This window comes from Anguilla anguilla, chromosome 7, assembly GCF_013347855.1.
Source record: "Anguilla anguilla isolate fAngAng1 chromosome 7, fAngAng1.pri, whole genome shotgun sequence".
NCBI lineage: Eukaryota > Metazoa > Chordata > Actinopteri > Anguilliformes > Anguillidae > Anguilla > Anguilla anguilla.
This window is the reverse complement of record NC_049207.1, coordinates 12,354,384-12,381,942: the sequence shown is the minus strand read 5'-3', so window position 1 is coordinate 12,381,942 and position 27,559 is coordinate 12,354,384. Positions and strand designations below refer to the sequence as shown.

Sequence of the window (27,559 nt, the reverse complement as noted above, 5' to 3'; positions counted from 1 at the left end):
GGAAAGTGACCGAACGGCGTAGCGCTACTTTTTTTCTTCTCTTCTCCGCAGACCGCCGTACTCCTGGGCAGACCGACACCGCGGAGCACCGTTACTGAACAATCCAATACATCACTGAGAAAAAAAAAAGAAAAAACCCCTGAGTGTTAATAATGGCCAACTTCAGGGGATAGCTCATCCCACACTGATGGGCTCTCTCCCGCTGTGGGGAACCGACGCAACTTCGAGTGGAGTCGGTTTCATAAAGTGTGATGAAGTCAGCAGAACAGGCTGAACAATACAGAGGCACAAAGAGAGAGACAGTTTTAGAGAGGGAGAGACAGAGAGAGATGGACTCTGTATTCACTCCTGGTCACTGCTGAAGCGCGATCATCTGTCTCTTCTTGGGGAACATGACGCCGATCCCTTGCGTGTGGAGGCAGAGGGAAGTTATTTATTGACGGTCCCTGGGGAAGCGCGGACACGAGAGAGGAGAGGCTGAGCCGCGGTTTTACAGCAGGGGAAGGGCTCTAAATCAGCGGCCTGTTTATCACTCACACACTGTAAACACATCAGCGGTGTGCGCGGCACCCAATAACAGACACCACCTTACACACACGCAGACACGCAGACACGCAGACTCGCACGCGTACACACACACACAGACACACGCAGACACACAGACACGCAGACTCGCAAGCGCACGCACACACACACAGACACGCAGACTCACAGACACGCAGGCTCGCACGCGTACACACACACACACACACAGACATGCAGACTCGCACGCGTACGCACACACACACACACACGCAGACTCGCACGCGTACACGCACACACACACACAGACACACAGACTCGCAAGCGTACGCACACACACACAGACACGCAGACACACAGACTCACACGCGTACGCACACACACACAGACACGCAGACACACAGACTCACACACGTACGTACACACACACAGACACGCAGACACATAGACTCACACACGTACACACACACGCAGACACACAGACACGCAGGCTCGCACGCGTACGCACACACAGCAGACACGCAGACTGGCACGCGTACAAACACACACACACAGACATGCAGACTCACACGCGTACGCACACACACACACACACACACACACAGACACGCAGACTCGCACGCGTATGCACACACACACAGCAGACACACAGACACGCAGGCTCGCACGCGTACGCACACACAGCAGACGCACGGCTCGGTGCTATCTCCCTTCCCGTGTGCGCTGGGCTGGGAGAGAGAGCCGTCGCACCGTGACACGCCTCAGTCACAGCTCCAGGAGGTTTACATTTCTCACGCCTTGCTCGGAAAAACACTAAAGCCTCGTCAGGGCTGCACACAGGCTCCCAACACCACACCGCATCTCCATTAAACCGGCCAACAGGGAATCTTCTGCAGGCCTTCCAGGAAAGAGTCAGGGGCTTTGAGCCAAAATGGGCCCAGTCAGCCACGTCCAATCAGGTTTCTTCTTACTCTGTAGACCCACAGTTATGATGCCTGCCTTCTTCAGCCAAGACCTGGAGTCTCTTCTTTCTTCATTTCCGCTCACAAGCTTCCCCACTGAACCTGCGGGCCAGTCGCACAAGCACCATGAAACACTAATGAGACTTCAGCAGACCTACGCCACTACCTGAGGTCAGCCGAAAGGTCGAGCTCTTTCAGAAACGGGAAGTTAACAGAGGGAGAGAAGAGCCGCTCCCCATCGGGGAAATTATTAGCGCAATTAAAAACTGAACTCTGCCATTTTCGATTCCAGATGAAATGAGAAAAGCTGACATTCTGGAGCCCTCTTAACCGATTCATTCCTCCCTCTTTCAACCTCTTAGCCTCGTTCGGGCTATTTAAGTAGACTGAAAGAAAGACTGAAATCAAAAGTGGACTTTGGAGCTTTTGGAGAGGAACACAGCCTGCCCTGATATTTACACCCAGACTTCACATCGCTAAGGCAGGTCTTGCTTCAAACGGGAAATACGTTCGACCCTGATGGGAGAGACAGATGACAAAATACGCTCGATGGGAGAGACAGATGCCGTTTTAGGAGACTGATTTGTTCCATGTCATGATCAGACCCCAGACTACCCTCCTGCCTCGCCCCCAGCTCACCACACAATCTGCCAGCTGCACCCGTGATTGCTGGCTTAGGCTGTTGCCGCCTTCCATAAAATTCGGCAGTCACTTCTGTCCGATCTTTATGACACCTGAGTGCATGTTCTTCTTAGCCATCAGGGGCCATAGCTGTATGCTGAGGGAAGCCCAGGTTGCCAGATTGAGATCTGGAGCTTCCTATAAACCCACCGCTGCACTGCAGCTCAAATTCAGGCCAACCGCAATTCCACTAGAGCGACTACGCTGGGGCTTGTGAGTATTTCTTGTGGGAGGCAGGCATGCAAAGTGAGCTGGTGTGAGCGTGCACATGCATGTGTGTGTGTGTGTGCACGTGTTTCATAAAGCAACTCCACTATTAATCACTCCTGGTTTATGAGTTCCCCGAGAGCACACAGATCTTCTTCACTGCCACACAGAAGCTGCGTAGTCATTTGTTTCTGACTGATTGTTGCCATTTAAGGACCTCCAGTAATTCCTCTGTGTTCTCAAACTCCCATGTATTTACGCTTGGAGATAAATCCATGCCATCAACATCATGTCGAAGATTACGTTCTGTGCATTTTTCTTCTTGCGAGTACTATGTGTTTTGATGTTTAAAATAACATGTACTTAACTGAAGACTGAACATGGCCAGTGTTTCTCAGCCCACTCAGGGCACAATGCTAGCGCTGTTCTCGCCCTTAAACTCACCACCCGGCAGGGAGAGGACCTTACAAGTTTTCCAATAAGCTCTGGAAGTTGGCTGTGATTTTTCATTCCCGCGCTGCTCCTGTAACACATCAGAGAGCGGAGGACGACTGGGACAGAGAGCGCGCTCGGCGGACGGGAGAGAGGGAGCTCGGTGGGCGGTTTTTTTCGCTGACCCCAGCTCCGGGGAGACTCCGTAGCGTGGGAGACTCAGATGGGCTCTGCAGACCTGCCTGTGAGCAGAGGGCCACGGTGAGCCTGGCTCTCTGTGTATCCCCCATTCACAACTGTCCCAGCCCCCGGCTCCCTCACTTCCTCCTCACTCCCCCCCGTACCCATTTGGTAAACCCCCCCACCCCCCACCCCCAAAGCTGTTTCTCGGCAATGCTAATGGATCCGCTGTCAGAGAACTTCCTGTCTGGGTCTACTTACACCAGGGCCCTCTCACCCCCCGCCCCCCCCCACCCTGTCCGGATCCATCTGGATGTCCCACCAATGAGATAAAAGCATTTTAATGTGTTTATTAGCTCCACTGAAGACTGTCTGCAGCAGGCCGAGCGTTATATGGGCGATCTGTGGAGGCGCGGGCCCATGGGACAGGCTGTTATAAAAGGGGAGAGCTCCAGGAAATGCACTGCCATGGCCCTGCAGCAGCTCACAGGGGAGGGTCGGGTATCAGCACAGAGAGCCACTGCACCATACACAGCACCTTTCTGCAAAAAAACACCAGCAGTGAGCATGCACAAAAAAAAAATAATTCCCAAAAACTCTTCGTATCTTCCAGTTAGTGAATAATCTTCACCTTGTCTTTCATTAATTTCTACCCGTCCTTTTCTTAAAAACCACTCTCTCTGTACCCTGCATTCACACTTGTCTGTTTTTCTTTCTCTCCGGCATCTTTGTATTCATTTTCTTCCTTTTCTTCTCCTCGCTCCCCCTTCTCAATCTCCCTTTTCCCCTGCCCTTATCTTTTCCCTCCCTGTCGCTTCTCTCTCCCCATGCTCCCCCCGTTCCCTGGCGTCTCCCTCCTTTTCTTGTCCTCCCTCCTCCTCACGTCTCTCTCTCTCTCTCCCCTCCTTTCGTTCCCCTCCTCCCCCCCTCTCTGTCTCTCACAAGCAGCAGGCCTCCATGTGATGGCAGTGTCTCCCAATTCTGCCTGCCTCCATTTTGAGGGAGTGTGATTCTGTAAGCAGCACATGTGCATCAGAACCTCTCCAGACGCTCCACATCCATCTCAGACACGTTTGCGAAAACTGATGCAATCACACAAGCATAACTTAAATACGCCTTTTTCCAGTGAAACGTACACTTTGATTCTGTGATGGAAACATTACAGTACATATTGCAAAAAAAGCACACACACACACACACACAGATATGCACAGGCACATGTACACCCATATGTACTCACATGGATGCACACACACACACACGCGAAGGCACACACATGCATACGCATGCACAGACAGACAGACACACAAGGGCACATGCACACGCATATGTACTCACATAGATGCACGCACACACACACACACACACACACACATACCCATGTGCAGGCACACACGTGCACACGTGTACACAGACAGACACACATACAGATATGCATGAGCACATGTATACACATGATATCCTCTCATGGATGCATGCATGCACACACACACACATGCACACACACACACACACACACACACACACACACACACACACACACGCACCCCAGGCATGCTCGGCCCAAAGCATGTCTTTTGGGGAGTAAACCAGCCTGCCAGAACAGCTGGGAATCACAGGCAGCGCATAGGTGATCTTGGTAGAACAAAGGGCAGAATTAGACTCCTAGATCCATAAGCAACTGGCCACCAGGCCAACATCTCTCCTGTACCTTCGAACGGTATCCTCCCTGCCCAGGAGGGCAACGAATGCAACTATACTGAACACTACACTACAGTACTGCCTGAATAGAGAGATATTTCTGTCCTGGCTTATTTCTTATTAAATAAAAGGGTGATGTTGACTTCCTACTTGTTTATTCACAGATAAATATCTGTGGTGTTAGATTTATGGTTCTGATCTTCTTCCAAGATGGCAGCGGCTAAACTCTGCTTGGTTGTAGCCAGACCAGACCAGAGCCACCTCGTAGGGGAAAAAAAAAACATGTAAAGCAAAACAAAACAAACAGGAACACAGTGAAAAACCTGGGTTTTTTTTAAAGAGGAAACAAAAAAGAGCAAGAATAATTATCGTTGACCTTATGGTCTGCATGTCTCCAAGGCCGCGGACGGCTTTGTTTCGCATTTCTGAGGTAATTAGCGCGGGGTTGTGAGGCGGACTGAGCCGGTGAGAGGCCATGTTCAGATGGCTTCGGGGGGGAAAGGGCCCAGCTGCACGTCAGACTCCTGCTGCTGCTGGAGTGGCCCAGTTCAGCACATCCACACGGCAGAGAAAGGGAGAGGGAGACGGAGAGAGGAGGGGAGAAACAGATGGCGAAAGAGAGGGAACGAGGAATGGAAAGAGACAGTGAGAGACTCTTTAAAAATGATTTTTCAAAAGACTCCATAAAATTTGGAGGGTTCAAGGTAGGAAAACCTACAAACAAAACTACAAAAAGAGCAATAAACAGAGAAGGAGAGAAAGAAGAAAGTGAGAGAAAGAGGAGCAATTGCAGTGAAGTGAACGGAAGACTGAGGAAAAGAAAAATATGGATAAAGAGGACGAAAGGCAGAGGGACAAAGATGGAACCGGGCTCTGTATTCACCTCTGGTTGTTACTCTAATAACTCCTTGTGATTAAGTGAAATGAGATTACCCTGGGGGAGGTACAGCCGCGCTCACCTCCCTGTAACACAAAGTCCTGCAAGTCCTGCTTTTCTCACGAGCTGCTTATTAAACAAAGACCAAGTACACCAAGTACGAAACACTCAGAGCCAGCCAGAGGTGTCCTTTCTTATGAAAAAGGGACGTAATCTTGTCTTGCAGGCGTCATTAAATTAAGCAACACTTTTTTTTTTTTTTTTTTTCTTGCTGAAAAACAGAAGCAGACATTTTGAAAGCTCCTCAGACGCATCCTGGAGGTTTTATCCTCTCATGAAACATGCAGGCCTTCGCTGCTGCTTTAAACAGAAAGTGCCTGTAAGATGTGTGCAGGCTGACAGCCGGGGTGGGCTGACCTACGATTCCTCAAAGTTGCCAGATCTCGTAAAAACTACAGGGTTCGAGGCTCAGAAACAGCTCCTCTTCTTTCAGAAGTTCTGGCAGCCCGGGACAAATTGGCCGAGCGATGGCTGGGCAGCACCACCGACCTCAGTGCCTATCCTGATATCTGTGGGGCAAAGCGTCTGATGTGCAACCACATCCTCCTCATACTGGACTCACAATCCACTCTGTACTGTAAGTGTAAAAGCTGAGAGACAGCAGGCACCAACAGGCATTATTCGACTCTAGGAAGTGACCTGGCTGGAATTCTCACCGTTCGGGACAAAGCCACACATTCTGACCACGGAGCTTGAACGTGTCCACTGGTCACCCGCTGGGAAGCTGCTTTTCCTGGCTCTGCTCAATAACCAGGTTATGAGCTTACACAGGATCTCAGTGGCTCTACAAACTGGCTCAAGCCTCATGTGAGGGGTCCTGACGTCTTCCTGTCAAAACAATTAAGGCCTTAGCAAGGAGGTATAGCCTAGCCTGGTGATTTGGGGCAGGGGCTGGACGCTGACCCTAGTGTAAACTCTAAGAGCAGGGCGTGCCCATAACCATCCTGAGTCCCTCGCTTTCTTATCGGCCTCAGTTACTGTGGACGCTGGAATTAATACAATTCATGGCAATTAATACAAAAGGTCTGACTGCCTTGCTTATGATAACATCTAGTCTGTCAGCATGGACATCCCCCGGACTCATTCTGACAGGCAGTGGTTCTGCTGAGTCAGAAGAACAACAGAAACAAACGCCACAAACACTGGTCTCCATTGAAGGATCACTGGAAGACGGAGGAGGAAACAGACAGGCAGAGAGGGAGGACAGGAGGGGGCAAAGCAGGTGTTAACAACCACAGAAGAAGAGCCAATGGGAGATGCTTGGAGCGAGCCCAAGAAACTAGTGCAGCGAACGCTGACTCGGTGTGGTTTGAAGGAGCCATGCGTGTAATGATGTCTCTGGATCAATAGGAGATGAGCTGCTTCGAGCGCCCATGCGTCGAGGGAGCCCATTGTCATTACCAGTGTTGACTGCGTCTCACAACACAGCCCTAGGAGCATTGAGCCCTCAGTACCGCTCGGCATAGGGGGGGCATCTCCAGCCGCGCCCCACTGGGATCCTACGGCGAGCGCTAAACTGCCGATGATGTTCACGAATAATAAAAATGTATCACTTGCCAATTTGAATGTGTCAGCCAAGTTTAAGCATGTTGTGCCATTGTGGTTTGATTGAAAAGCTCCCTGACTCACTCAGCTTACTTAACCTTGAGAGCAGCATCAAGGATGTTGATTGTGGGGAATAAGGCGTAACTGCTGTACCCCCCCCCCCCCCCCCCCCCCCCCCCCCCCCCCCCGCCCTGCTCCTGCTGATAGTCTGCTATCTCCATTCCGAGAACCTGCCTATTCGCTCCAGTTTCCATCTCGTAAAAAAAGTTAGAGGCACAAACTCTCCAGCGCGAGATGGGCTCACGGTCTTAATTCAGTCCAAGATGAAGCGCAATTGGATTTCTTCAAAACAACCCCTTTGTTTTTTTGTTTTGTTTGTATTGTTTGAACCCCAGCCTTTCTCCCCATCCACAAACAGAACTGGCACCTTCAAAAACAGTCTTTGGGAGTGGTTCAGTGTCTAGGGGGGAAGTGTACAACGTGTGGGTCTGGTTTTTAGGGCTTGCGGGAGTGGACCCCTGATTGACGGATGTCCAGTCGCAGGTCGTCTGCAGGGACATGGACCTCCTGTGGCCTTGTGAGATCCCCCAGTGCTGAAGCACACACTCAACAGATCCTGACTGAAGACTCACAGCTGACATGGACTCATTATAAAAAAACGAATATAAAAGTCTAAAATTATAAACCAGCTCCATCATCTTAACAGTCACTCTTGCCTGCTGTCCTTCTTTCACAGCCTCTTACACATCACTCAAAATGCACCGCTTTAAATTACACATTCACACACAAGTACATGCAGATAAGTATATTCAAATATAGATCGATCTGGATATTAATGTAAATATAATATGAAAACTAATGTATAGATTTAGATTAAAGATGGAAAGTTTCAGGAGGCCCGCTGTCGTGTGTGTGCTGGTTCCTGCTTCCACCAGTTACCCTGGCTGACATAGATAATATGCATCCATTAACAGTGGTTCATTTGTAGATTAGATCACAGCACAATGTTTCATAAAGGGGCACAATAAAAGTCTTTAGCTGTCATTCATCCATTCCTGACCTGCTAGGGAATTTGGCCAAAATATCAGATCATGTAAATGATTGGCTAATTAAATAATTAAGCCCTTCTAACCGACCCGATACAGACATATAGATGGAAAGGAAAAGAAACGTGTGTTTGTGTGTATAGATAGGTGTGTGTGTGTGTGTTTGTATGTGTGTGTGTGTGTGTGTACACTATAACCAATTAAGCTGAAACTTATATGAAGCTATAAAAGTTAAATGAGTTCTCTCTTCTTCGATCCTTCGTTGAAAACCCATTAAACTGCCTAAGGGAACTTGGGAATCATTCATAAATATAAATTGCAGTACATTATGTTCGGTGGACACAGTTAGGGTGGAAATGACACATCCAAGTCCAAGTCCAAAATGTTCCACTGCAGGAGCCTAAATTCCAATCAGAAATATTGCGGACCACGCAAACAATGCGCACACTTGCGTGACCTGTAACATTCTCACATGCAAACATTCTCTCCTTCCAAATTAAAATATTCACTTTTTCTTGGCTGCTTGCTGATGACAGGCTCTGCAAGCTTGTAATTAAAAAGCAGGACAAAGCAATCAGGCAGAGACTTATTGTTTGTGGTCTACTGCTTGCCTTGGTACAATGCCTTGTTTCTGTTAGGGCAAAGCATTTAGCTCTAACCAAAAACAGGGCATACACAGTCTTGTGGCAATGAGTGCTTTGCTGACCTTTTTGCCATTTAGTGGCAAAACAAGGTCACCGGTGTTAAAATGAAGCATATCCAGCATGGAAGAAAATCCTTCAAACACAATTTGGAGTTCTACGATAAGAGGTGGATTTAGGTGTTTCGGCCAGGTCAGTGAAACTTTGCTGACATATTAACTGCAGAAACTAAAAAGCACACTCCACACAGGACAGAACTTCAGCTGGTCATTTTAGGAAGACTTAACCATATGACAATTTAAATTTGCATAATGCACAAAAAATATTCCACTATACGGTCTGCAGCAGTAAGGACAATCATGCTTGTTTCTCATTAATATTCTTTATATGTACAGGACAGAATTTGTTGGCTTGTCCAAGTTACAACAGAGAAACCGTATTCACCGTCCAACTAAATTAGTACACAGTATTGAACTGAAAAAACATCATGAACTAAAAAAACGTGTTTGCTTCCTATTATTTACATTGACCGTTTTTTAGTTCCTGATGTGATATAGCCCAAATCTACAAATCGAAAACTTCCCTCACAGATATACATTTCAGCCCTTGAATTAGAAAGTATGACATATTGTGTTCACTAAGGTACTTGCCACCAGAGGAACAGTAGTAGATACACTCTCTTAGTTTATTACATTAATTAAACACATTAATGCAACAACGCCCTATGATAAGCAAATCTGCTACTGCAGCAGCAGCGAAATCAAGAACAACAACAAAACATCAATCAATGGCCACTCACCAGAGGCTAGCTGCATCCAGCCGCAGATCTTGTAGACGGTGGCCGTGCTACAGAAGAAGAAGAGCGCGAAGCAGACGATGCAGGTGATGACCAGGACCATTGACATGCCGATGAAGAAGGATGCGGCCTTGAAGGCGCCAGAGGGGATGGAACTGAACTCCGTGAAGCTGCCTTGACACTTCAGCTCCCGAGACAGCCCGTTGCCGATGCAGTAGTGGAAGAGGCCGAAGTACCCTGCCTGCGGCGTGTCAACGCCGTCCCCGATCCAGTACGGCTGGATGAAGCACACCACATTGACGATAGCGAAGAGGATAGTGAAAATGGCCCACAGAACACCGATGGCCCGGGAGTTCCGGACATAGTTAGTCTGGTAAATCTTAGCAGCTTCCGACGCTGGCAGCATGGCTGCAGGAGTCCCAGGTACCATAATTCAGTTTTTAAATATTTATATTTGTCCGAAAATGACACCAGGTTTGTTATGTGTGACAAACGTCAACAAACCTTCAGCTACAGGACGCGTTTTACGCACAGTCTTTCCTTGGTCCACCTGTCGAACGGTCAGTGTGAATTACTCATTGCCAGCTAAACTACTCGGAGCATCTGTCTGGATTGTACACAATGAGCACTCTACCTGTTCGCTGCCCATAAAAATGATCAATCCAACAGTTCCCTCCCTTTATATGCTAGGTGTGTTTCTGTAGCTAGCCAAGCTACGTCTAACGGTCTGACAGACAGGGTCACCGTTAACACACTCGTACTCGCCCGCCGCGGCTCTGTTACTGAGCACACAGGGTGCAAGATTAAGGCTGAAAGGAAACTTACGGTCATAAATAATTAATGATGGGAATCAAGTCATAGGCTACTGCATTATCATTCATGCAATGTTCCGAAAATCATAATAGATCCTGCAACAGTCAGAGAATAATATTGGATAGCTTTTCCTTTAGGATAATATCAGCAATAATAAAATATAAAATTGTCACAGGAGTCAAATCTAATGTCTACCTCGAGATCAGACGCAGACTCGTGGTTGCCACGGAGATATTTTTTTCCGAACAACCGTCAGCTTCCTTCGACTGAGTGTGATGCCGGAAAAATGAAGCAGGCAGAAAAACGAAAAGCAGCCGGTTCATGTATTTGTGGTGCAGATATTTTCTTCACTTCTTCGTCCGTCTCTCGGGTTGTTAGCTATGCGTCTGCATATTTTCAGAAACACCTGTGTTCAAGGCAAACCGACTGTCCTTAGGCACTAGTATTGTGTTCTTCTGCACCACAGTTGCTCTGCGTTGTGTAGCCTATATTATAGCAGCACCAGGAGCATTAGGCTGCAATCCATCTTCGCTAATCCTGGTTTCACATGCTTAGTGAAAGGAGGATAGAAAAAACAACCGAGTCTGAGCTGTGATTCATTAAAAAGCTCCCTGTCGTTTATAAGGTCACTGTTTTTAACGTTAAGTGAAGTAGAGTCTGTGCTTGCTTGAGGTGCGCAACCTGCTTGGTAACTCTCGCCCGCTTTCCTTGATCAAGCCGTCGCTCAATATCAAGATTGGTCCACCGCTCTGTCGGACAAAGGTTCTGTCGTGCTGTCAAGTGACAGCGATAAAGGCGCAGCGATAATTCAGCGCAGGCAGACGGTCCCGCAGCGACGCACGCACCAGGCACCCGCGCGCATCTCCAACTGACCCGGCTCGGGCACTGATCTCACGACCGAGTTGTAGGCTAACAGGCTAGCAAATAAACCTCTAACCTCCCTCTCCCTTTTGTCGTGGCACGAGTTCAGGCTACTCAGAGGCGGACAGGAGCTCTTGCATATGTGTCACGCATGCACATCGCAGCTGCTGGCCATGAGTGACGTCAATCGCGAGCTTTAAAAGAATCAGTTCTTGCGACAGGTGGCTTTTTGTCTAACTGCTGCGCTAGAAAGCTCAGCACTCTTAGAAATAAAGGCACAGTGGAGGTACATTTTTTTTGTTTGGAAAATACATTTCCCAGATGTGCCCTGAAAGTGCAATACTGTTCTACTTGGGTTCTGATATGTACATTTTATACGCAAAAAGGAACAAATGAATTATGTATTGCTGGTAGGGGTACAATTTTATGGACATGTCGTTTACCACCCCAGTGACAAACATGTGTACATTTCTAGGCACTTTCTCACACCTTTTTTTATCTGAGAGTGAATGCCATAATTATTATCAATAGTATCATATGATCACAAATAGCCTAATTATTGCAAATAAAAGTGTCCACTTTGACTAGTCATACTACCAACGCTTTGTTCTGATATATTGTATCACCCTCTGGCCTCCGATAGGCAGTCTGATCTACAAGCACACTCGCTGAAACAAAGGTGGGTCTATGAAAACGTCCCTATAAAGTTACAAACGCGTGCCACTGGAATGGTACAGTACGGGTAAATAAAAGTGTACCCCTTGACAGGAATACACAGTTCATTTGTACCTTCTTCGCTAGTTAAAGGTACTTATTAGTACCCAAGTAGAATATTATTGTACTTCCAGGGTACATCTGGGAGGTTTGTTGCCTAAAGTGCAAAAAAAGGAATCTCCACTAAAGGTATTATTTCTGAGGGGGCAGATGTGTGTTTTGGAGTAGCCTAAAGAGCAATCTACTGCTCCTGATCTTGAACTGAAAATAAGTGCTGTACTCATTCTCAATTGAAGTTAAGCCTGTTTTTACTAGGTATTCTGAAGGATTACTTATCCTGACAGGCAGTAAGTATATGACTACATTGCTTTTTGCCATGCACTGTGATGGGATAGCTGTAACTAAACACTAAAGGACAATGAGAGCTATTGCACAGTATACCTTTTTAATCTTAATTCTAAGGGAAGCAAAAAACGAATGTTTTTAAAGCACATCTGTGCTATAAAACAATATCTAAAACTGTATCTTATATGAACCTGAAGAAAAAGTTATACGTTCTACATTTCTTTATTTAATTTTTACTTTACTAGTTAAAGAACACTTGGTGTAATTCAAATAATGCATGATTAATGGATCTAAAGTGTATAATATAACATAGGAAAATTTAATATTATGAAATTTATTTTGACAAATGTTTTTTTCTTTGCTAGAAAAATAAAGAACAAACTGAATAGGCCCTATAGCTAATCGTCTGTCAAGTCAAATACTGATAGAAGATATGGACTACAATTTCCAGAATGATGCGCAAAAAGCGTGGCAGAGAAACGCAGCGATTGGTTAAGTGAAAGGAAATGACTTATGACGCCTCTCCACGGCGCGCGAAGTTTTTTTAATTTTAGTTCTTCCCGTGCTTAGCGAATGCTGGTGAATTACTTTTCACATATTTAGCATAATGACAGTATAAATGTTCTTAGCATCTCCGTGTCTTTTAATTTATACTAAAGTTTAACTTAAGCCGGTTAACACGTATAACTCTGTATCGAACTGATACGTTATTATCAGTTATCATGTGCAACTAAGTTAGCAAGCTGGTAGCTACGCTGGAGCAACATTTAAAGCGAGCTAAGACACTATTTTGTAGCGATACGCGTTAGCTAGCTGGCTAACTTGTTAGCCAAGACGTTTGCGGTCTTTAAGACAATATTTCACAAACACATTTTTGCGATACTCTGATAACTGGGGCGTTGCGTACGTTTTAGCTAGCTGTATAGCTGTATTTACACTTTGGGGTTGACTAAACGCGTGTGTGTATGCGGACAGGAGGATGTCTGCCCCACTTCACCCGGGATACGCTGACGATCGGGTGCGTCTGTTGATAGAGAAGCTACCCTGCAGAGAGACGCAACTTAACACGCTGCTCGCGCTTATGGGAGAGGTGAGGGTAACAACAGCGCTCATTATTCCACTCTCAGTTATATTTGTAGCCTTATGTCCCTGCATTAATTAGCAGGTGCAACAGCATTATGTTAATTGGTTACCTAGCTCAGATGGAAGAAAATAATTATTTCTCTATGAAGATGTGTAGACAGTAAGTACTGCATAGGTATCAGGGTTATTTGGTGAAATAAATGGCCGATCTGCATCGAAAGTTTTGATGCTGCAAATGTAGGCCTTGCTAATCTGGTGATATTTGATATGAACGTGCCCTACCCGTAAGATTAATTCTCTTTGGCCTCCCATCTCCTTCCACAGCCGGAACAATATTGCTACCCTTCTATATTCATCTATGGTCACAGGGCAACAGGGAAGAGTTATGTGATACAAACTCTACTGAGAGAACTGGAGGTGAGAGAAGTGCATTTGGGTATCACATACCATGGCGTTGTTAATAATTTGTGTTATTGGTCAGAATTAATATACAGTGTCACAGGATTCAAACAGGTCTTTGTAATTGCCAAAACATCGTCTGAAACCTTTTTTAATAAGAAAACTTGGTACTTCCTACAAAAGTCACTTGTTTATACAGTCTGAAAAATTTTGCTTCACCCACATTATCAGAGCATGTATGGCCAAAGCCATAGCAAGGTTTTTTTAATCAGATGATTCTTCTTAGCAGTTTTCGGGGAAAATGTTAACCTGTTTTTCTTCCTCTCCGTAGCTCCCCCATGCAGTCGTGAGCTGTGTGGAGTGTGTGTCTGCGGGGATTCTCTTTGAACAGGTGCTGCTCTCTTTCTTTGGCTCCGCCTACTCCTCCTCGAACGCCCTACCCCGGAAGCCCTCTCTCTCCGACTTCATCCGGCTCTACAGGCAGCTTTGCGTCCAGTTTCCCGCCACCCAAACGCGGTACATTGTGAGTATCCCTCCACCTCCGTCCTGTTGGCCTTGCCATTACATCCACTAGCCTCCAGCCCTCTACTGCTCCAGCGTTCACCAAAGCAGACCATTTATTCTGCATGGAGATCATCCAAGACCATGATGACATGTTTTTAGCTAGCTGCAGTGTTTAAGATCAGAGCATTATCAAGTGTGCCAATCACAGTAATTTCCTTTGCAGAACAGAAACTTTTGATTGGGTCATTCAAGAAAGTGATTGGAAGCACAGGGCTCTGTGGCTCCACCTGGTGGTGTCATCGCAAACTCCCAGTTTCCCTTTGCTGTATATCGGCACAGCGCTTGATTTTTTGAGCTCACTTTTATTAATGTGATTTACAGAGTTGAAAATCTACTTAAACAGTCTGGACTTAAAATGAGCGCCTTTCTCAGTCGATTCCTTTTAACATGAAAGCCTTTCCTGCCGCCAGCTTCCTCTGCAGATTGGTATTAAATTGGATGACACTTATCTTGTACAGCTTCCTGTTTTTAAATGTATACAGTACCACTCTCACTGATTTCTTGACCTGGCATTTAACCCAGTTGTGCGCTCACTCAGAAATGGATATAAAGTTAAGTGCCATGGAGTAAAAAGCAGTTTTTTTCATGTGCGGCTGTATTGGCCTGGGTGTCAACGCTTACTCTATTATTTTATGAGTAATTGTGCAAAATTCTTGCTTTGGAGTTAAATCACGCCTGCGTGTGTGTGTGTGTGTGTGTGTGTGTGTGTGTGTGTGTGTGTGTGTGTGTGTGTGTGTGTGTGTGTGTGTGTGTGTGTGTCCGTCTGTGTGTGTGTGTGTCCGTCTGTGTGTGTGTGCGCGCGTGTGTTGGCAGATACTGGACAAAGCGGAGCTTCTGAGGGACATGGATGCCAACCTCCTGCCAGGGTTTCTGCGGCTGCAGGAGCTGGTGAGAGACGGGCTTTAGCCTCCCTTCCCAGAGATCACTGGTCCCAGGCCAGTCTCAAAGGCTGACTTCTGGGATCTGTTCACTCTCCAATTAGTACCTGTTGGTGTGATGTCTCATGCATAGTGAGAGGTGATAATTATTCGCTGAGGTATTCCAAAAGAGACTGGTGATATCCGCTGTGTTGAATGCTCAGTACAGAGTACAATGTGCTGTCTACTGTATATTGTCCAGAACCAAGTTGAAATATCGGAAACCTGCAAAGTTTTCATTTCATGCTACCGTATTGTGTGCTTTTAATATCTGACTTGTGAAAGGGTAGGAAATAAGAAGACAATCATTATCAGTTCTATTTTTAGAATATGTGCTATGTGTGTGTGTGTGTGCTTGCATGTGTGCATGTGTGCACATCTTCCATCGTTATTATTCTGGTAGAAATCTGTGTCAGGCAGTTGCACAGCGGGCGGAGTTGTCTGTTTTTATGGGGGGGGTGGATGGGGGGGGGGGGGGGGGGGGGTTCGTGGTGGATGATGCGCTGTATTGAGGGAGCGTCTCCGGGACCTGACAAACCCGCCTGTGCGATTCTGCTCTCCCGCCAGCCGGCTCCCCCGCCAGCCCGCTCCCCGCTCCCCGCTCCCCGCTCCCCGCTCCCCGCTCCCCGCTCCCCGCTCCGCTCCCCGCCCCGCTCCCCGCTCCCCGCTCCCCGCCAGCCCGCTCCCCGCTCCCCGCTCCCCGCTCCCCGCCAGCCCGCTCCCCGCTCCCCGCTCCCCGCTCCCCGCCGCGCCCCCAGTGATGTATTTTTAATGCGCTCTCTCCCGCATTGAAATTCCGCCGAAGTCGCGCACTTCAGCGCCGCGCGGGCAAGTCCGCTCACGCCGGGAGCGGCCCGGATTTATTATTTTTTTTGGCAGAAGTGCCCGTTCCAGACTGTAAGCTCCGCCCCTTGGTCGACGCGGCTCTCAAATGAAATTCCGCCTGCGGTGATGTATTTCTGATAGTCGTGATTGACGCACGTCGTCGCTGGCACGCTGGAGTCATGCGGCTCATGTGGTTTTGCAGGGGGAGGGGTGGGTGGGGGGGGTGCTTTTACAGGTTCCTTGGTAGTTCGGAATCAAAAAGCAAGAACAGAGCCTTTCCACCAAGCCTGAAGGGGAAAAGTTCTGTGTCCAGTATAGTTTGGGCCTTTGGGTCTGAGCCACTCTCTCTGACAGGTTGAAGACAACGTAACGGTGATCCTGCTGAGCGAGATCGTGTGGGACAAGTTCCGGCCCAACACAGGCTGCTTTGAGCCACTGCTGCTGCACTTCCCCAACTACAGCAAAGGTAAAGACCAGGGACCCACTGCCCCACACAGGCCACAAAACCCCACCTCCCCACGCAGGCTACAGAACCCACATCCCCACACAAACCCACCTCCCCACTCAGGCCACAGACCCCACCTCCCCATGCCCATGCTGCAGCCCTGTCCCAGTCAGCACTCGAAGAACCATGTTGGTGTCCTCCTCACGTAGCAACAATGTCAAAAACATGCCAGCGTCATTCTCTCCTCTGTTTTAGCTGTACCCCTGAAATGGCTTCACCCAAAATGGTCATTTACTAATGGCGACGGTGATGATAATAATAACAGTAATGACGCGTTTATTACTTATGTGCAGTGCCTCTTGTGCTTCAGAGCGGCGTGGAGATAAAAGGCCGCTATTAAAAATAAACGCGAGATACAGATCAAATAAAAAAACGACGGAAGTAACGGGAGCGGACGAGGTCGTAAAGCGCAAGCTCGGCAGTAAAAGGGGAGTAATTGGGGGGCATTAAAGCAGCGGAGGGTAGCGGGGCGGCGGCGGCGGCGGCGGCTCGTAGCGCTCGCAGCTCGGAGCCTCTCCGGCACGCGCACGCCTTTATCGCCGAGTCGGGCTTATCGAGTCCTGGCGAAGGGAGCCTCGGCCCGCTCCTTCCCCGTCTCCGTCTCGCGGCGCACGGGCGCCGTTAACCTGTTGCCGTGGCGACTTTAACTTGTTGCCGTGGCGCCGTTAACTTGTTGCCGCGGCAGCTTTGACTGCAGCTGTACATGACACAATATAATTTTGTGGCTGGGATTTTATATTTTTTTGTATCTCGTTTGCGCTCTGGGGTGAATGGCGTTCTGATGCTCTGGCGTCGCTGTGCTGTTCTGGGATGAACCTTGCCATCGTGACGGTGAATCCAGCCTTTCTGTTTTTCCGCTACCTCGTTGGGAGGTCTTTCTTCCTGAAAATTTTGACAGGTTACTATCCACAGGATAATCTGTTCTTTTGTCCGAAAATATGATACGCACATGTAGATACAGCCTGAGTGGTATTGTGCCATCATAAAAAACATTTTCTTGCCACTGGGGAGGTCTGTAAAACTAGCAGGTAATAAACAGGAGCCTCTAGCTCTGCATGTCATGATACAGAGCTCTCCAGAATTATTCTCACTCTGGTAGAGATGAGCAGAGATCTATTATTATATTGTATGTTGAAAAAGAGAAGTTTCTTATGAATATATTTGCTCAGAGAAAAATATCTTTTTAAAAAGTAATGTTTATTTTCCAAAAATACATGCGTCATTTATTTGCACCCCTGTTTTCAGTGTGCACTTTTTTTGTACTATCTCCCTTTGCAAGGATAAACACTACTGAGTCATTTCCTACAATGTTTTTATCAGATTGGATATATTGCGTGGGGGGGGGGGGGGGGTCTTTGACCTTTCCTCTGCTCAGAATCTTTCAGAATAAAAGGATCTGAAAGATCTTTAAATATTCTGCATAATGGTTTAAAATCTCCCAAAATATGTTGAGCGGTCTGATGAAACACTACAGAAGGCTGTTCTATATGTTATTATGACCTGGATTTTTTGGAGAAAATCAGGGCAACTGTATTAGTATAAAACAATGTCGTTATCAATTTTGTTTTTCCATAACTGGTCACATTAACACAGGGAATCATCTTTTGGTATCTGATAATTGTGTTGTTTATTGATCGTAATATTTACGCAGCTGTTGGTAGAGTTGTGAGATTTAAATAGAAAAACCCTTCATTTGAATGAAAAGTTGAACACGAGATCTAGCTAGCTACCTGTGTTAATTTCATTACATTACATTAGTGCTGTCTGTGTCTGTCTCCCTCTCTGCTGATCTTCTGTCTCTGTCTGCTGGTTCAGCGGAGCTGCAGCAGATCCTGGCCCGGGACACTCACCCATCGTACTCCCCTGAGCTCTACTCCTCCTACATCAACATCCTGCTGGGCGTCTTCTACTCCGTGTGCCGAGACCTGAGGGAGCTCAGACACCTGGTCAGAATCGCAGTGACCAAGGACACAACACACTCACTCACTCACACACATTCACGCACACTCACACACACTCTCTCACACGCTCACGCACACTCACACACACTCATGCACACTCACGCACACTCTCACACACACACACGCACACTCACACGCACTCACGTGCACTCACACGCCAGACAGCTGATACTACTAGTCCCAGCTGAAAAGCCACCTGGCAGAACTAAGCAGGCCACTAACAAAGCTAGAAACAACTATGGGACATATTTCATAAACATATCTGTATATACAAATGTGTATCGAAATACATTCTGTTCTTTTCTTGCCCTGCATGCAGCTTAGTGTTGTTCTGACTGGAATGCGTCTTGTGTTGAGGTTCAGCTGGCTGTACAAAGCTTTTTTTTCCTCCTGGATTTTATCGATGGAAGGAAGCTTCAGACTTCAGCTTAGTGTAGAGAGTTTTGAGAGCCCTTGTGAAAGCTGAGAAGATTTGTCAGGACTCCAGACAGCCATACACACACGCGTGCTTTGAGCCCTTTCTCATGTAGCGTTTGATTTCTAACCTTATTGTGTTGCTGAGGTGAGCTGCAGGAAAATAGTGCGGTTTCCCCTGGTTAAATGCTCTCTCTCTCTACAGCTCGGGGTTGTGTGACCTTGCTTGTCTATCAAACCGCAGTTACCGGCGTGGAAATATGGAAATGCTCGGCTCAGAATTGCATCATTCCCATGATTTTTTAAATCGCTGGACCGTACAAATCCCCGCAGTGGAGGGATTGTGGCGGGCTTCTCGCTTTTTGCATGCTAATGTACGGCATCTCGCACAGGAGGCGGTGACACGGAAGCTAGTCCCTGTTCCAGGCTTGTTCAGTGAACTGTTGCAATGAGCTGTTAGTAGTTTCCAACTACCTTTTTAATGACTAATTATCAGAAGGTAATTATTCTGTATGGTGCCAGCAGTTGCCATTTTGCTTTCTGTTTATAGCTTGTATGGTTAATATTTTAACGGCAGCGCGATGCTATCATGCAAATGAGCGAGGGAGAGCGTAAGCGCGGGAGCTAAGGCTTATTTTTGATTTATTGGAGGCTGGTTAGATGCAGCTGAACAGCACTCCGCACCCAGATGTTTGCCCAGTCCACCTCGGCATTCGCTCAGGCCCCAGCGACCCCGCTCTGAGCACCGAGAGCCGAACACGCGAAAGCCGAGCTCGCAGTCTGCAGCACGAAGTCTGCGCTTTTATTCACAAACAAACAAGCACACGCGCTTGCGTTCACGCTCCGGCTGGCCATACGCGCGCTTGTATAATTCATAGCAATTACCTCAGGGCATAAATGTTTAAGCATGGCATAATGCAATTGTTCTTCCACAAGAAATCATTTTACAGTGAAATATTTAAGTTTTATTTTGTTTAAAGAGCCAAGTGTCTTTGAGAGGTGTCTAATTTTATTAAAAAGTAGTACTTCACCATTGGTGATAATTCTGTAATCATATTTTACATTACTCTGCTAAAAGATGAGTATTGTTATGTTTAAACATGTTATGCCATACATATTTGGTGGGTGAACACTCTTACAGTACACAGTCACTCACACAGACACACACACACACACACAAACACCCTCCAGTCTTGGCTGTGTTTGGATTCCTCTCATCAGGCAGATAACACACACAAGCACAGTCACACACACTCACTCACACTCGCGGACACACACACACACACACACACAGAGCCTCCAGTCTCTGCCCAGCTTTGCTGTGTTTGGATGCCTCTCTTCAGGCAGATAACACACACAGGCACGGTCACACACTCAGTTCAGTTGATGAGCTGATAGCTGAGGCCGGGGGCGGTGTCTGTCTGCCATGCGGTTTAGTGAGCTGGAGTGCCATTGGACCCCTCAGCTGAACCATTGTTTACTCTTTGTTTTTTTTTTAAATACTGTGTACTGATGCTCTGTGCTTTGTTGTTTTTTCCAAAACAGGCTGCACTGAATTTCCCCAAGTTCTGTGAGCCCCTGGAGACTGGAGAGGGTAAAACTAAGCAGGATAATGACTATTTGAAATGTTTTTAGATTTGTTTTAGTGTGATTCAGTTACAAAAAAAACAGTAATGATAATAAATTTCCATCTGCTTTAGGTTGAGTCATGGTTAGTGTTCAGTCTGGTCCTGGGTCCTTTTTGAATATTGGTGCCTTAATTAGCATGAAATGTGTGCTTTTTGGAAAATCGGGGGGGGGGGGGGGGGGGGGGGATAGTAAATTCTGGTCATAGTCTTCAGAACTACTATGAATGGCAAATTTCAAATTATGAAGAAACTTGGGTGTTTCTTTAATATGGCTTCTCCTGCCTCAATGCAGACAATATTTTTTAGGCTCTATCAAGAGAGATGTCTGCACTGTTGGCATGGCTGAGCTATTGTTACTTAAGAAGAGAAATTTCAGAAAGTCTTGCTCCTATCTCCTGTACAAAATGCTAATCGGCGCTGCCTGGAACTCCCACCCACTCGTCTACCCGAGGGACTAGCAACTGAATTTCACCCAACAGAAATAACCAGTAATAACTTGTAAACTGTGTTCCTTCAGAGCCAAGACAACTTAGTCAGTCCCCTGGGCTCGGATGTCTCATAGTTTGGTCGTCTCGCAGTAGTTTTGGTCATGGGGCTTTTATAGCTGTACTGTAACTTAATTTATGCCACTTCCTTTCTCCTCTCAGCTAAAGAAAAAGACGCTCACAAACTGTGGCGAAATATCGAGCCCCAGCTGAAAAAAGCCATGCAGACGGTCTACCTGAGAGAGGTTTCCAGGTGTGTACGTCTGCTTGTCCCTGTCTGTTTGTGTGTAGTGTGTGTGTGTGATGTGTTTCTAACTGAAATAGCCTGAACAAAAAGGAGCTGATAATGTGGTTTTGGGATCCATATTTTAAGTAATTTCTTAAGTAATTCCTCTCCCCCCCCCCCCCCCCCTTAGAGGGTTGCAGTTCTCAGGGTCAGTGGATTGCAAGCCCCCCCGCCCCCCCCCCTAATATTCAAACCAAACTCACGCCCTTCTTGTTGGGGTGCCTCTCCCCTGTGTGTCTCCTGCAGTGTGCAGTGGGAGGAGCAGCAGTCGGCGGAGGGGGAGGTGGCAGAGCTCAGAGGTACGGGGGGGGGGGGGGGAGATCAGGCCTGGCGCCGCACGGTCAGAGCCTGCAGATGCGCTGATCTCCCGGCTGGCCCTGGCTGGCCCGGGTTCCTGCACCCCCTGCGTTCGCCCGGATCAGCGCACGTGCACCAGCGCGTTTGCTCAGGCCGCTCGGCTGAAGAGCGGGAGTGGGGAAAGCGCGTGTGTGTGCCGGCGTGCGCACCCACCAGCACAAACACAAGTGCATACACGCAGCCAGATGTGTGCACATTGCAAGTGACTCACATTGGGGCACTGACTCACAACCCTCTCTATGGCATTAATGCACTCTCTTGCTTTTATTTGCTTTAAGTGGCCATTTAAATTACAATCAGACTGTGTGGTTTGTGTAAATAGCTGCTAATGTGTTATTGTCATGTTTACCTTGATGTTGACATGCCCAAATTATGCTAGTTTTCATTGGGTCTAGAATATAATCCTCAGTTCAACCTGAACCCAAATACCTCATGTCCACAACTGACCTGAACAGACAGCAAAGTTTTATAGCCAAACCTGTCTGAAATAATGTCAGTACTGTAAGCATCGTCAGTTATAACATTATATCCCACTCCCCCCAAATCTGGCACTTTTACCACTAGATTCAGTAGCGAAAAATAATAAAGTTTAGTTGGCCATTTTTCATTCTTTGTCATTAGTTTACATTTTAGTCAAAACCGTTTTAGCATTTATGGTTTCTTGAGAATGAATGTGCATAAAAACAATAGAACATTCATAACTCAAAACATTTAAATCACTTCAAATGGATGGCCTGAATAATTAAGGCACAAGTTGAATTGCTTAGTACCCCATTCCATGTTAAACATTTATTCAGAATGTAGTGTCTTTTTGCATTCTGTGAAACAAAACCACAAACATACTTTATTGATATATTTTGAGATTCGATGTCTGTTTTATTATGCAAACAAAAGCAAATGGATCCAAATAGGCTTGTTGCATTATTACCAAATTGAACAAAGCTTTGCAAGCAATAATGTGCATTATAGCTTCTTGAATATAGGAAGCCCTTGGCGTACACACATGTTGAATACCTTTTAGCAATGTACGTAATGCAAGTGTGAAAACGCTGTTCTGAATTCCAGCCCACCCTGTGTTGTTTCTGAAGAATCTTCCGGAACTCCTGTGTAGCTGAATGGCAGTGTGAGCGGTAGGCTCAGGTGTGCTCTGTCTGCCCCTCACAGGCCTGTCTTCACACGACCACGTGGAGCTGCCCTATTACTCCAAGTACCTGCTGATCGCGGCCTACCTGGCCTCTTACAACCCGGCCCGCACCGACCGCCGCTTCTTCCTCAAGGTGCGGCTCGTCTTCCTCGCCGTCGCGCCCTTGCACGCCCGCTCCCCGTCGCTCGCCGCGATGGCGTCGTTCCCCAGTGCCGTGCCCTCACGCGTTCCCCAGCCTCACAGATCTGTCACATGACGATGGGCGCTGAGCAGTTACGTTTACACGCGTGATGTCAGCTGACATCCCTCACAGAGAGCCGAAGTGTAGTGTGTGATTCTGGAGGCTTTGTGAAACTGTGACTCCTTGGGAACATCGGCACAAAATGGAGGCCGTGAACGAACGTCGTGCTCTTCGGTGCCTCAGCATCACTGTGGGGTGATCGTCCGTTTCTGCTTTCTCTGCCCAACAGCACCATGGGAAAATAAAGAAGACCAATTTCCTGAAGAAGCACGAGAAGGTGAATACTGACCGCATAAGCAAGCGCAGGTTTCAGCTTTCTCACCTGTCTTCATGTGTGATTCAGTCCTGCTGTGCCTTTGATTGTTTCATTTAAAAACTGGCTTCATTTGCATGGCAAAAGGAATTATGTTGCCAAGAGCAAACATTAAATATTAACACTTGATAGTAAGTACATGTAGCAGGAATAATTGTTAAACAATGGTGGTATTCAAAATTGTGTAAAAATAGTTTAACAATCGTATTTATAATAGCTATGGTAATATGATAATTGATAATGTGGATATGTTCAGAATTGGCTGCAGTGCATGCTCACTTTATTCCACTCATTCTGTCTCTCGCCCTCCTAGACCAGTAATCACCTCTTGGGACCCAAACCGTTTCCCCTGGACCGGCTGCTGGCCATTTTCTACAGCGTGGTGGACAGCAGGGTCGCCCCGACCGCCAGCGTGTTCGCACAGGTCCGTCCGGCCCTCTCAAACTCACACCCCCCCTCCCTCTCCCTCCATCCCTCCCTCTGTCCCTCTCCCTCCATTATGTCTGTTTCCTGTCGGGTCAGCTCTGAGGTCATTCTCTCGTCTCCACCTCACATAACATTTTGGGTAAACTTAACCTCCAGTTTCACTGAGAATATGGTGAAAGTGTCTCTGGAGCTGCAGCACTGAAACGGCAGTGATGTCTGACCTTTAAATGCAGTCGTCAGACAGCTGGAGAGCACATTGAAATGGAGGAAATACCGCTCAGTCTATCCCAATTCTTCTGACACAGTGTTGCAGTACCTTTGGTTGTCCACTTGGTGGCAGTGCCCGCTAATGTAAGAAACGGCAGCGCGAAGGCTGTGAAGGCCTTCTTTAAGCAGAGGGCCTGTGGAGACAGCGCAGTTGACTGCTTCCCTCTCGGCTGCGCAGGCTTCGCAGAGAAACTTCACTCGGGTTGAGACGGAGGCCTTTCCGTCCGTGACGGCCTGATTAAGCGGCTGTGTCAGAACAGCGAAGCCGCGGCGCGTTTGATTAGCATTAGCGTACGAAACCGCCGTGCCGTCTGCGAGGAGACGTTTCCCCGGTGCGCTAGCTCCGCCCGCAGATTCGCAGATAAAATTATCGTCCTTAAGGGAACGTCGTACGAGTGCAAACTGCGCGCTTCCCTCCACTGTGGGAAAACAAAAAGGCAATTTAACTTCTCGCAGATTGCCCTTTCATAATCTAAATCCCCGCGCGCATTTAGCTTCAGAAAGACTCCACAAAAGGCCTAGCAGCTGGAAATCCTTCAAAGGCGGCGCTCTGTCTAATGCGCATTAGACAAATATCACTGATATCTAGAAAAAAGCAATGGCGGCTAAATCGTTACACAGACTTTTTTTTTTTTTTTTTTTCTTTTAAATAGAAAGATGTGATGCCAGTGTTCGTTTCCCCTCTGTGGAAAATATGCTGAATGAGGGTTCAAGGACAATTCAGGCTGAAGAACAGACAGACGGGAACCGCCAGGGAGGGGGGGAGCTCTGCTGGAGAGACAGAGGGGGGGATGGGGGGATGGGGGGGTGGAAGACTGTCTGGTTCTGAGAAGAGGCTCTGTCACGGCTGCCATGATGGCTCTGCTCTGAACCTGCTCCAAACAGAGAGAGAATGGAAACCACAAATCACCCAAAGACCTGCTTCTGCCTCCAGCAACGTCAGAAACAGGGAACAGGACTCAGGCCAGAACTGCAGTTATGACCCAGCTAGCCATGTGTTCAGACCCAGCTAGAACTGCTGTTCTGACCCAGCCAGCACTGTCCTGACTGAGCCAGCACTGCAGTTATGACCAGGTTCAGGTTCAGGTTCAGGTTATTGTTTTAGCCCGGCACTATGACGCCTGATTCTACTAATTAACTAATCATGGCTTTTAATCAAGACCCTGATAAGTAAAATCAGGTGTGTTTTGCCTAAAACAAAAGTCTGCACCCTCACCCGCCCTTTTTGGGTGAGATTTGACACCTGTGGTGTCGACTAATAAAACTTTATTACTTCTAAAGTGCGAAACAATTTTCTGGCTGCAGTTTATTTGGAGGTAAAAACGGAATTGAGCGGACCTGTTCTGCAGGGAGGGACCTGGCCTTGTGTGAGGATCAGAGGATGGAGGGATGGCAGGAGAGAGGGAGAGGGACCGGAAGGCTGGTACAGGATGAGAGATTTTGGAGGGGGTGGGGGGGGGTGGTGTAGTTGGGACTCCAGACAGAATTTGCTCAGCCTCCTGTGCCAGTGAGCATGTAAACACATTGCTTGGCTCGGGGAACGGTGTGCTGTGCGTGTGTGTGTGTGCGTGTGTGCGTGTGTGTCTGTTAGGACCTACGCAAGTGGGCATCTGGGTTTGGTGAGATAAGGGGGAGGTCATGGGGCGGTGGTGTGTGTTCAGGGTTGTGGGATGGGGGTGGGGGCTGCTGGTGTGTTTTCAGACAGGATGCTGGGTTTTTGGATGGTGACTGGTCTCTTTGAAACGTCAGCCCACGTGGGCGCCATGTCGGATAAGCTCCCTCTAAACAGAGCTTTTGTGCAGAGGGGGTTTTTATTTTTGGGCAGTTTTTTTCGGGTCACTCGGAGTCTCTCATCTCTCTGGACCGCAGCCCCCGTCTGGGTGCCAGTGCCCTCTGAGGACAGAGCCTCCCCTCCCTGCCCGCTCTCTAACGCCCCCACCGCCAGTACCGCCGCCATCGGAGCCTGTCTCAGGATGGGCCTCCTCCCTTTAGGCTGCTCTAAAGCACCTTTATCAGCTGCGGTTTCCACTGCGCCTTCTCTGAAGATGTCTTAGAGACGCCGTGCGTAGGTCTGCTGCAGCCTTCAGCCCTCCGCTTCAGCCTTTGTGTGTGTGTGTGTGTGTGTGTGTGTGTGTGTGTGTGTGTGTGTGTGTGTGTGTGTGTGTGTGTGTTCGTGTCTCTGTGTCTCTGTGTATGTGTGTGTGTGTGTCTCTGTGTATGCGTGTGTGTGTGTTCGTGTCTGTGTGTGTGTGTGTGTGTCTCTGTGTATGTGTGTGTATGCATGTGTTTGTGTGTGTGAGTGTGTGTTTTTATCTCCGTATGCGTGTGTTTGTATCTCTGTGTATGTGTGTTTGTATCTCTGTATGAATGTGTTTGTGTGTGTGTATGTGTGTATCTCTGTGCGCGTGTGTGTGAGTGTTTGTGTGTGTGTGTGTATGTGTGTATCTCTGTGCGCGTGTGTGTGAGTGTTTGTGTGTGTGTGTGTGTGTGTGTGTGTGTATCTCTGTGCATGTGTGTGTGTATGTGTATGTGTGTATCTCTGTGCGCGTGTGGCTGTTTGCTGGGTCAGTGTGGCTCTTGGCTGGAGCTGGTGGACGGGTGACCCTGCAGTGTGGCGGGGGGAACTCTCGCCTCTGTTTACCGTTTGAATGCGGCTCCTGGCTCTCGTCCCCCTCTTTCGGAGATCCGCTTTTATTTATTTATATTATAATTATCTGTGCGCGTTATTTCCACAGATGGCTGTTCTTCTGCGCTCCCTGTCTCTGAGCTGCTCTCATCCGTGACTGCGGATCAGCCCGGGCCGCTGCCAGCAGTGCGCTGGAGCTGGAGCTCAGAGACCCAGAGACTCAGAGACTCAGAGCAGAACAGAGTAACCCCGCAGTAAACAAGCCCTGAGAGGGAGAACACAGCCCGGAGAGAGAGAGGGGGCTCAGTGGGGCGCGCTGCAGGCTGCCGTGCTGAGAGGGCTGTTTATACTGTGTGTGTGTGTGTGTGTGTGTGTGTGTGTCTGTGTGTGTGTGTGTGTGTGTGTGTGTGTGTGTGTGTCTCTGTCTGTGTGTGTCTCTGTCTGTGTGTGTGTCTGTCTGTGTGTGTGTCTCTGTCTGTGTGTGTGTGTGTGTGTGTGTGTGTGTGTGTGTGTGTGTGTGTGTGTCTCTGTCTGTGTGTGTCTCTGTCTGTGTGTGTGTCTGTCTGTGTGTGTGTGTCTGTCTGTGTGTGTGTCTGCGTGCGTGTGTGTGTGTGTGTCTGTGTGTGTATGTGTGTGTGTGTGTCTCTCTGTGTGTGTGTGTGTGTCCCTGTCTGTATGTGTGTGTCTCTGTCTGTGTGTGTGTGTATATGTGTGTGTGTGTGTGTGTGCTCCCAT

At 47.8% G+C, this 27,559-nt stretch overlaps 2 protein-coding genes across 3 annotated transcripts in view; one reads left to right on the top strand and one right to left on the bottom strand.

Moving 5' to 3' along the window:
• The window catches only part of lhfpl3 (LHFPL tetraspan subfamily member 3), a 38,664-nt gene extending 27,162 nt beyond the window's left edge, over nt 1-11,502 (bottom strand). The window contains exon 1 of the mRNA XM_035427306.1: nt 9,654-11,502. Within this exon, the coding sequence (XP_035283197.1) occupies nt 9,654-10,080 (427 nt within the window). The 5' untranslated portion in view covers nt 10,081-11,502. The remainder of the gene's footprint in view (nt 1-9,653) is intronic.
• The window catches only part of orc5 (origin recognition complex, subunit 5), a 38,609-nt gene continuing 20,992 nt past the window's right edge, over nt 9,943-27,559 (top strand). Inside the window, exons 1-13 of one of the 2 annotated variants that reach the window (XM_035427305.1) lie at nt 9,943-10,073; nt 13,359-13,473; nt 13,791-13,883; nt 14,197-14,388; nt 15,243-15,317; nt 16,526-16,637; nt 18,492-18,622; nt 20,597-20,645; nt 21,327-21,417; nt 21,697-21,749; nt 22,972-23,084; nt 23,422-23,469; nt 23,819-23,929. In XM_035427305.1, coding sequence (XP_035283196.1) covers nt 13,363-13,473; nt 13,791-13,883; nt 14,197-14,388; nt 15,243-15,317; nt 16,526-16,637; nt 18,492-18,622; nt 20,597-20,645; nt 21,327-21,417; nt 21,697-21,749; nt 22,972-23,084; nt 23,422-23,469; nt 23,819-23,929 — 1,179 coding nt within the window. In that variant the 5' untranslated portion in view covers nt 9,943-10,073; nt 13,359-13,362. Of the gene's footprint in view, nt 10,074-12,872; nt 12,963-13,358; nt 13,474-13,790; nt 13,884-14,196; nt 14,389-15,242; nt 15,318-16,525; nt 16,638-18,491; nt 18,623-20,596; nt 20,646-21,326; nt 21,418-21,696; nt 21,750-22,971; nt 23,085-23,421; nt 23,470-23,818; nt 23,930-27,559 lie in introns of those variants that run through there. The other variant, XM_035427304.1, reaches the window with a different exon arrangement.